This window comes from Bubalus bubalis, chromosome 5 (genome assembly GCF_019923935.1).
Source record: "Bubalus bubalis isolate 160015118507 breed Murrah chromosome 5, NDDB_SH_1, whole genome shotgun sequence".
In the NCBI taxonomy this organism is placed as follows: Eukaryota; Metazoa; Chordata; class Mammalia; order Artiodactyla; family Bovidae; genus Bubalus; species Bubalus bubalis.
Window position 1 is genome coordinate 128943377 of NC_059161.1, and position 10432 is coordinate 128953808.

Genomic DNA, 10432 nt, shown 5'->3' on the forward strand with positions numbered 1-10432 from the left:
TTAAAAATTGCTTGAGGTAATTACTTCTAGTTTTTTAATATGAATTATCATAGCTGGGAAAGATTGAAGGCCGGAAGAGAGTGGATGACAGAGGATGAGATGGTTGGATGGCATCACCAACTCAATGGACATGAATTTGAGCAAGTTCTGGGAGTTGGTGATGGGCAGGGAAGCCTGGCATGCTGCAGTGCATGGGGTCACACAGTCAGACAAGACTGAGCAACTGAACTGAACTGAATATGAATTATCATTGGAAGAAAAGCTATGACCAATCTAGACAGCATATTAAAAAGCAGAGGCATGACTTTGCCGTCAAAGGTCCACCTAGTTAAAGCTATGGTTTTTTCGGTAGTCATGTGTGGATGTGAGAGTTGGACCATAAAGAAGGCTGAGTGCCAAAGAATTGATGCTTTTGAACTGCAGTATTGGAGAAGACTCTTGAGAGTCCCCTGGACTTCATGGAGATCAAACCAATCAATCCTAAAGGAAATCAGTGCTGAATATTCATTGGAAGGACTGATGCTAAAGCTGAAGTTCCAATACTTTGGCCAATACTTTTTCCAATACCTGATGCAAAGAACTGACTTATTGGAAAAGACCCTGATGCTGGGAAAGATTGAGGGCAGGAGGAGAAGGTACAACAGAGGATGAGACGGTTGGATGGCATCACCGACTCAGTGGATGTGAGTCTGAGCAACCTCTGGGAGGTAGTGAAGGGCAGGGAAGCCTGGCGTGCTGCAGTCCATGGGGTCACAGAGTGAGACACGACTGAGCAACTGAACAACAGCAGTCATTACAAAGAAGTCAAGTGATGTTGGATGTAAAGAAACATGTGAAAGTCTGTCTCCACTCTCTTTTTTCCAAAATGAATTTTCTCACCTTTTGCTTTATAAATTGAATTCATTTCACCCCCTTAATCCAGACTCAGGCTTCTGTTTACATATTGGGAAATTCCTCCACCAACATGTGTGTAAGCTGATCCCCTTTAAAGTCTGCTTGATTCTGAGTGTAAATCTGCTTGCTCCCCGAGCCCCGACAGTAAGGTCCCCAGGTGCTCTGCCAAACAGAAGCGTTGGGAGTGACCTTTGACCAGTGAAGTCCCTGCCTCCCTCTGCACCTGCCCGTCTGCTCTGGTGATGCTCGAGCCCACCAGAGGTGGCCGTGGGAGGGGGCCGCCTCGGGAACCGGGGCGCAGGCCGCTCACGTCGCGGCTCCCCGGTGCTTTTACAGTAATGACCGAGCTTGTGCTTGACGTTGATGAGTTTTTGTTTTCCTGTTTTAGGCAAGGCAGAGAGAAAAAATGAATGAAGAACACAACAAACGCCTGTCAGATACCGTGGATAAGCTTCTGTCCGAGTCGAACGAGAGACTTCAGCTCCATCTGAAGGAGAGAATGGCTGCTCTGGAGGATAAGGTGGGCCGGCCCTGCAGCCGCTTTACCAAGAGGCGTCTGGCCCGCCCGGCCTGGTTTGTGGGGGGAGCCTCGGGGAATCTCCAGGACAGGAGTTGGAAAACTGTTCCCATAGAGGGCCCCACAGTGAGTGTCTTTACTGGGTACGAATAATTGAGGAGCAATTATTTCATGCTACTCAGTAAGTGTGACAGCATCCACAGGCAGCGTGTAAAGGAACAGACGTAGCCGTGTGCCCACAGTCCTTAATAGAAAGCGTCAGTGAGCCGGATGCAGCGATGGCCCCGACATTACCAGCTGCAGTGCTAGAACTTTCTTCTAGGTCCACCCTCACCCCTTCGTTTCTTTCTTAGAAGTTTATTTCTGGGGCTTTCCTGGCGGTCTGGTGGTTGAGAGTCTGCCTTGCAAGCTCAGGGATGCAGGTTCCATCCGTGTTTGGGGAGCTAAGATCCCTAGTGCCGCGGGGTGAGCACGACAAAGGAACCCCGCGTGATGCAGCCGAGGCCCGACGCGGCCAAATCAATAAGTTTAGTTCAGTAGCTTTTATATAATGTGATACAAAAGATTGAATCAGCTAAAAGCAAGCATTCTCATATTCCAATTCCAGCCTTCTCTCTTTTCATCTGCTTTGGGAAATGTCTGAGAACCTCCACCAGAGCAGCTCAGTGGGCGACACTGTGGTTCAGGTTTGGTGAAAACCTGTCCCAGCTGTACCAGTGCCCTAGAGACGAGGCCCAGAACGAGGCCCAGAACCTTCCCCGAGGTCGGCGCTTGGGCAACACTTGTCTGAGAGAGGCCAGTGGTCACTACAAGTTCTGCGGCACGTTTTCCCCCACAAAACCCAAGATGAGACACACACTTCACTAGGGTCCACACAGGGAAGGCCCTCGCTTCACCCTGGCCTGTAGGCCAGCGCTGAGGTGGGGATAGTTGTGTCTCGGGTTTGAAGTTTGCATGTGAAACCTGCACCAATTTCCTGAGTGACCACTGAACTGCAAAAGCTGAAAGCAAGTCCCCAAGGAGCTGGCCTCCTTGTATCTAGAAGATCAGTTGGGGAAGGAGAAGATTGTCTGTGTACAAGTCAGTGTTAAAAGCTGTCATGTGGCCTCGTGCTGGCACCTCACGCTGGGCGTGAGGCCCGCCACCCATCCCGAGGGGCTTTACGCTTTCAGACAGGGGTGTAGCTGTCCCGCGGTCCACGCGGCATCTGTAAGAATTGACACTAAAGCACTCTGTGTATCTTTTTCAGAATTCTCTCCTACGGGAAGTTGAAAATGCGAAAAAGCAATTAGAAGAAATGCAAAACGACAAGGTACTTGAATGTCTGAATCGCTCAGAAGTTCAGTAAGAGCGGGATTGAGCTGGGACCCATCTGAACTGCTGCAGCTGCGTAGCGGGAGTCCCGTTCCATTTTCTTCACGGCTTGTCCACTGCTGCGTCGTGTACAGCGTTTCTGGTTTTGAACGCTGAATGTATTTGCATTATAGGTGGATTTAGAGTGTGGCCATCTTGTGTGGTTCAGAATCCTGAATAGTCCTTTCTGGGTTCACTCGAAAGCTGAACAAAGCATGAGCCTTTCACGTGGACAGTGCTGTCCGTCAGAAAGATAATACCAGCCACATACACAGTCTAAAATATCCTAAAAACGAACGGGCTACTTGATGTTCTGTTTTTCACCGTGAGTCTTGAAATCTCCTGTGTGATTTCCACATCGAGCTTTGCACCGGCCTGTCTCGCGCTCCGTGGCCGCACGAGGCACGTGACTGCCGTGGCCAACAGCACAGAGCTGCTGGGTTGAGTTGAGTGACTCGGAAACTTGACCCATGTGACTTGTTTTACCCCGTGAGGAAGTGAAGTGGGGTGCGGAGGAATGAGTGAGTGTGAGCTCCATGGAGATGGTTTAAAGCAATGAGAGGAGCGAGGGCAACAGAGTCAGTCCTGCCCTCCCAACCCCCGCCCCAAGTCCAGCTTCTCTCTGACGTCATCGCTGGTGATGGCTTGCCACGTTTCCTCCAGAAGCTTTTCTACACCTGAGATGGAACTTCCTACTCATTATGGTTTACAAGGTTTAACATTGTTCTGAGAGTTTATACTTGCTATGGGACTCTTAGAGAACATTTTCTCAGAATTAAAATGTTGGGAATTGATACCTACTCACGTAACCTGTTCTGCACATTTTGGTGCAAGTCATTTTACATCCGGAAAGCAAGCGGTGCAGGCTGTGTCCTTTGCTGTTTCGTAGGACCAGCTGATTGTAAATCTGGAAACCCTGAGAGCCGAACTGGACCAGACGAGACTGCGAGGGGCTCCCCTCCACCACGGGTAGGGCGCCCCCCCGGGCAGCTCCCCTCAGCGCTGTCGAGTGGGACAAGGGCCTGTCTGGTGTGTGGACAGTATGACTGGGTGTCGCTCATGGTCACACCTCAAGGAGCCTGTAGCTTCGTGGCCAGCGAGAGGGAAGAGACAAGCATCGTTCCTTAGGGTGGAACTTGGTACCAGGGAGAGTGGTGGTCACACTATTGACAACACTCAAAACCACAGGCAGAGGCTGGGAAGTGGGGGCCGGCCAGCTGATATGTGGGCGTATTCATTTGAGGGGCCTGACAGACTGGGACACTGATGTTTCTGAAGAGTCGCAGAAGGTTACTGACCTGTAGTCTTTTTTACGTGAATGGGGACTGAGACATGACTTGCTGTTGGCTGCGGTGGGAGCAATCACCTGGCTTGTGAATGAGACAAGCAGATTACTGAGCATCCTGATTTTTTCTTACTCCTTGTTATAGGGGCAGTAATTGTTACTAAGTATTTAGATTTTTTTTCTTTGGCTTCTTCATGGAAAATGGTCACAAGTGAGAGTTAAACTTTAGCAGAGGTTATTAAAGTGCTTAACTGGTGACATTCATTCATCTGTAGGAAATCGACTCCTGCTTGAATCCTGACTTAGGAGACTGGAGCCCACATGCATATTTCTGCATTTGTGTGCTTACAGGATCCTCGCGGTCTAGGGCCCCCGCCCAGCCGCCTTCTAGAGAAAAGGGATATCATTGCAAACAAAGGCAGAGCCAGAAACTGGCCCTGTGTCCGAAACCACGGCGGGTGGAGTTCAAGGGGAGCACGTGCCCTGCGGGACGGGTGGGGGACATGGCCAGCCTTGCCCGCAGAGCTCCTCCAGGATGAGGACCTGCTGCTGTCGGGGAAACCCCCTGCTCCCACCGTGGACGCTGCGAGTGTGAGGAGGACTGCGGACAGTGGAGGAAGAGGAGGTGGACACGGCCTCCTGCTTCTGGGGGCTTTGGGCAACAAGGAGGGCGCTGGTGCTGGGACCCGAAGGCCTGGCGCGGTTGCAGGTTCAGAGGGAGAAGCCTGGTCACCAGTCCCCTGCGTGTCAGTGAGAGTGAGAGACGAGAAGAGGAGGCAGGCGCGGGGCAGGAGGGGCCGCTGTGCTCTGAAGACGTGGGCCTGCAGAGGCTGGGCGAGGGAGGGGTGTTTCCAGGAGGCAGCTCTCGAGGGGTCAGTGACTCGGCAGCACAGGTGGGGCCTTGGGGCTGGGCTTGCGGGGAGGGCGGGCTGGCTCGGGGGAGCGGGGCGGTGGCGGGGGGAGTGGGGACTGAAGCCTGGCTCAGGGGCAGGGCGGGCTCAGTGTATTTGGCAGGACCTCCCAGTGGAATTGCTCACCTTGTCTCTGAGACCTTCTCCCGGAGGAAAGAGCCTCGGGTGAGGAGGGGGAGAGCGATGGAGGCTGCACTCTGCGAGGGGACTGGGAGGTGATAGTGAGGGGTGACCCAGCCCGGAGGCCTTGTGGCCTGCAGAGGACCCGCGAGTGTGCACGGTCCCACGCAGGACTGTGTCGTAGCTTCCACCCGCCTCCCAGGTGTGCTGCGGTAGGAGTTGAGCAGAGAAAGGAGCGGGTCCATTAGGAGGGAGGGGAGATGGGAGGGAAGCAGGTGTGGCTCAGGGAGATTCCAGACTTGCGTCTCCTGGGAAACACCTGTGCGGCTCAGCTCCGAGCTGTGGGTCCGAGGGCTGTGTGCCGTGGGCTGTCTGAGGCGCTGTTAGAAGTGCTGAGAGCGGTGCAGACAGTGTTCCAGGGAGACAGGTGTTTGTGGTCCATGGATGTCATGCGGGAGGTGGAGGGCAGAGCAGGCACGGGCCGGAGGGGGTGTGGGTGCCCAGGAGCTAGCGGAGGAGGTGCAGCCCTGCCCCAGGACCTAAGGGCAGGTCCACGGGGAACCGAGGCCCCAAGCGCTGGGCAGCCAGCCACACCCTCGCCTTAGCACTGCCTTCTCCATGGGAGCTTCCCAGCTGGCGGCGCTGAGACCTGAGTGTTCGCAGGGCAGTGGGCGGCCTGCTGCTGCTGTTGGAGCCAGGAGGGCAGAGCCTGCCCCGGGGCCCCCTTTTCTGTGAAATTGCCAGTTTTCCAAATTGACAGGCTCTGGCTTGACTGACAGAGTGAGCTCTCTTTTCTCCTAACAGCACTCTTCTTTCCTGTGTGTTCTAGCCGACCACACCTGGGCAGCGTCCCAGACTTCAGGTTCCCTGTGGCTGACGGGCCAGCAGACTCCTTCGGCAGCGCGGCGGTCCTGCGGCGCCCCCAGAAAGGCCGGCTGGCAGCGCTGCGCGACGAGCCGTCCAAGGCGAGGACCCCCCCCACCCCCCGCCCCCGCCTGTCCCTGGTGGGCACTTTGTGAGGCCCCTGCCCCCTCACACTGTGGTCCTGATGTGGTTTTGGAACCAAGTGTTGATAGATCGCTTTACGTCTTCCCATTTTTGTTTTTCTGGCTAAGAGTTTACTTTTAAGGCATGTTTAATTTTTTTTTTAAAGAACCAGTTGATAACGTGTGGCTTCCTGTGAGGCCCCGTGCAGTACTAACTAGCACAGTTTTGAAATCGTCCTATGAGTGAATGGATCCACACATGCCTCATGTTTTAGTGAGAAGATTCTTGTTGGAAGTTTCAGTTCAGTTCAGTCGCTCAGTCGTGTCCGACTCTTTGCGACCCCATGAATCGCAGCACGCCAGGCCTCCCTGTCCATCACCATCTCCCGGAGTTCACTCAGACTCATGTCCATTGAGTCAGCGATGCCATCAGCCATCTCATCCTCTGTCGTCCCCTTCTCCTCCTGCCCCCAACCCCTCCCAGCATCAGAGTGTTTTTCAATGAGTCAGCTCTTCGCATGAGGTGGCCAAAGTACTGGAGTTTCAGCTTCAGCATCATTCCCTCCAGAGAAATCCCAGGGCTGATCTCCTTCAGAATGGACTGGTTTAAGCGCCTTCACATTTTCGCCTTGTTCATGGCGTGTGTTTTTCATGTCTCTGTGTTTTGAGCTTCCACATTCAGTTGGCAGCTAGTTTAGGCCAGACTTTGTCGGAACTAGGACTCCAGCAGGGACTTAAAATCCGTGTGCGTTCTTTATCCACTGCTACGTAACAAATCACTGCAGAGCTTGGTGACTTCGCAGGGAGCAGCTCACAGCCCACAGCTCCCGTGCACTGCCGCAGGCGGGCCTGACTCGGCTTCCTGAGGGCGCAGACACAGGAAGGCCCCCGGGGCCGGATGGCAGGCTTTCAGACTCACCTGGCTGCTGGGGACAGGCCCAGGTCCCTGCCTGCCGTGTGGACCTCTTCAAGGCCTGGCTTTCCTCGGAACACACTCTGAGAGCAAGAGCTCAAGGTGTAGCCCGGGGCCTTTCGCACCCCGGTCTCGAGGCCGCACACCTTCCCTTCTGTTTGCGAGAGTGAGGTGCAAAGTCTTGCCTCGCTCAGGGGCTGAGCAGGAGTTGCGCCCTCTGCATTTTGAAGGGAGGAGGATGGAAGAATTTGTGGACCCCTTTCTAAACCCACACAGCCTGAAGGACAGTAATGAGCAGGGAAAGGAGACCAGAGTGCCCGAGTTGTCCGAGGGGGAGGGGACGATCGTGTGTGAACAGGGTGGCCAGCGAGGTGACACCAGGAGGGTGACCTTGAACCAGAGACACAGAGGCAGGAAGAGAAGTAGCCACTCGGAGATAGATAAAGGGTCGTGTCAACCAGTGGGGACAAGGGAGAGAGCGGGCCGCATCAGGGAGGACCTGGGCTCAGGCCTGAGCAGCTCGAGGCCGGAGCCTGTTTCCTGCGGTGAGGAGGCCTGCCGGGCAGGAGCTCAGAGCCGGCCTCCGCCCTGTGGAGGTGGACGGGCCTGTCCAGGGGACGTGTCAGGTCAGCAGCTGAGTGTTCCAGCCTGCATCCGGGAGAGGACTCACTCAACTCGAGGTGGACTGGGGTTGCGGGCATGCAGATGGTATTTAAAGGCATGAACAAGATAAAGTCACCAGGCAGGTTCCCATGGAGAGAGATGGGATGCAAGGGTAGAGCCGGGCGCCCCACTTTCTGAGGTTCAGAAGGGCTCAAGGGACTGAGGAAGAGCCCCAGGGAAGGCGGGGCCTGGAGCCGAGGGAGAGACATGCTGGGCGGGTGGGGAGGAGGCTTGCTAACATGGGGTCCTCGGAGCCCCCAGGAGCTGCCCTGTGGGGTGGGCACACCGCCTGCTTGCAGAGACTGGGCGGGGAGGGGGTCAGTAGAGGCCGCTCCTGGGGAGCTCTCAGAGACCCGTGGTGAGCGCTGCAGGGAGCCCTGGAGGAGGAATCTGCTGGTTCCCTTGGTGTGATTTTAAGGCGGGAGAAGGGAGAGGACGTGCTGCCCGGGCTGTTAGGGGTGAACCTGTAGGCAGAGAAGGGTGTGAGCTGTGGGAGGGGGCAGGCGGCACGGGGCCCAGCAGGCACTCTCTGTGTGTCCCTGATGACAGAGCCGCCTTGTGGTGTGAGGGGCCGTCCCCCAGGACAGCCTGAGTGCCTGCACCCTGGGAGGAGAGCGTGGGGGCTGGCCCTCCTGTCCCCCTGGCAGCCCCCGCTCACCCCTGTCTGTGCATGCTCAGAGCAGCCTGGAAACGGAGGGCTGGGAACCCGCGAGGACTGCGCTCCCCGGTGAACTAGTACCAGTGATGACCGCCGAGGTGGTCGGCGGCTGCAGAGCTGAAGGATGTCTTTTTCTTCTTTTCCTTCAGCCTGGCTGATGGATGTATTTTTTTAATTTTCGGTTTTTGTCTCTGACTCCCATCAGCCCATCCTTGTGAATAACCTCATAGGATTGCCTCCCGTCCACGCTAAGACCTGAATGTCACCAGGCCGTTTAAGAACTGGATTCTCCTCCTGCCCGTTTCTTCAGTACCGCTCGCTTAAGAGATGGCAGTGGCTAATAAGCATGACCCGTTTATCCACAGTCAGGGCTTCCATGTAAACTTGGGTTCCATTCCTGATTCCCGTGAGCCGCCCTGAATGTCGCTGACGAGCTGTGGTCCTCTCGCGTGCAGGTGCAGACGCTGAACGAGCAGGACTGGGAGCGCGCACAGCAGGCCAGCGTGCTGGCCAACGTGGCCCAGGCGTTCGAGAGCGACGTGGACGTGTCTGACGGCGAGGGCGACAGGGATGCCCTCTTCAGCTCAGCCGCTCTGCTGTCGCCCAGCGGGCAGGCCGATGCCCAGACTCTGGCCATGATGCTTCAAGAGCAGCTGGACGCCATCAACAAAGAGATCCGGTGGGTGTGCCCGAAACTCAGCTCTTCTGAGGACCTGTCTTGTCTTCAGAGAAGTCTGAGTGTTCCACAGGAAGAAAACGGACCTCAGGTCTGCTTCACGCGTTTCCGGTTCCGAGATGGCCCTTGATGACCGAGCTCGGTCAGCGGGGTGTTCTGTCCACGGTGTGCTGGCAGCACTCTGTGTGGGGGCCCCGGGGGGCCCCCCAAGCTCTGAGCCCCAAGGTGGGCAAGGTGCCGAGGCGATGTCCCCTGCGGCCCGTGCTCCCTCCTGCGTCCCTCAGCGCCCCCCACGTTCTGGTGAAAAGCGACCTGGAACAGAAAGCTGGGGTCTGGGGGGCTGGCAGATTCCCACTCGGATCTGCATCTTCCTTTCTAGGTTAACACAGTGTGAAAACGGGCTTGTTGTAGGGCAGCGGCCCGCGGACACGTGCTTGCGTTTTCTCATCAGTGCGTTTAAGGCGTTTTCTTTAGACGCCGTCTTGGCGGTTACAATTTAGAAACAGGATAGACTCCAAAGGCCTGCCTCGTGCTGAGCAGGGGGCCTCGGGTCTGGGTGCAGCCGGGTGGCTGGGGGCCCCGAGGCCTACCCAGTGCCACACAGCCGTGCCCCTCTCCCCAGTGTGTGTTCAGAGCGGCCGCAGGCCGGTGAGCCTGCGCGGGACCTGGCAGAGCTGCTGCTCAGATGGTGCTTGTCATGTCAGCCAGGCCGAGATGCCCGATCCTGTCGGCTGAGTGCAGGGGGCACGGGGGAGGGCAGGGGGTGAGTGGCAACCAGCAAATGCAGGTGGTGCCACCCGCGCTTCTGACGCGTAGACGGACGGCCCATGGGCCGAGCTAGAGCACAGGTGCACTCGGAGAGCTGCTTCCCCATCCCCACAGGAAATATGCAACGGTTATGTGTTAATATTTGTATTTTTACAGCATATTGTCAGGTAAAAGTGATTTTCCCTTGTGCAACAAGTTGACTTGATGTAAGTGGTAAATTGTGTCCATCAACTTATTATCCACAGTGAAAAACTCTCAGGATGAGGAAGTAGAAATGAAACTGGAGAGCTTACAACCTGTAAGAACCTTGTATTGTAATATGAAAATCATTTTATTTGCATAATCGAGTATTTAAACGGCTGTATAAAATCATCTGTGACACATTAGGCGAGAAGAGCAGAAACCGTGAATCGTAGGTTAATGCAGCACAATTGACGTGAATCCAGAGAACTCAGTCAAGTGATGCATTTGTCCAAATACAACTTTAAAAAAAGAGATCAACTCAGCCCTTCATCTGGTCTGGAGACTTGTGTTTAGGAACTCCAGCTTGTTCGTGAATCTCTGTTTTGATGATCAGAGTTCCCAATTCCCAGTGGAAAAGACTTGAGGCACCGACATGCATCTCTGCCCTGAGAACAGGGAAGGTAAAGGTTGTCAACTTCAGGTATCTCCTCACAGGGAGAGAGTC

At 55.3% G+C, this 10432-nt stretch overlaps 1 protein-coding gene across 1 annotated transcript in view; it reads left to right on the forward strand.

The window, feature by feature from the left end:
* The window catches only part of LOC102397350 (liprin-alpha-1), a gene marked incomplete at its 3' end in the record, with an annotated part of 49181 nt that extends 40202 nt beyond the window's left edge, over positions 1–8979 (forward strand). Inside the window, 5 exon segments of the mRNA XM_045165865.1 lie at positions 1283–1414; positions 2661–2723; positions 3654–3733; positions 5910–6045; positions 8756–8979. Of these exon segments, the coding sequence (XP_045021800.1) occupies positions 1283–1414; positions 2661–2723; positions 3654–3733; positions 5910–6045; positions 8756–8979 (635 nt within the window).
* Between the last annotated feature and the right edge of the window lie 1453 nt (positions 8980–10432).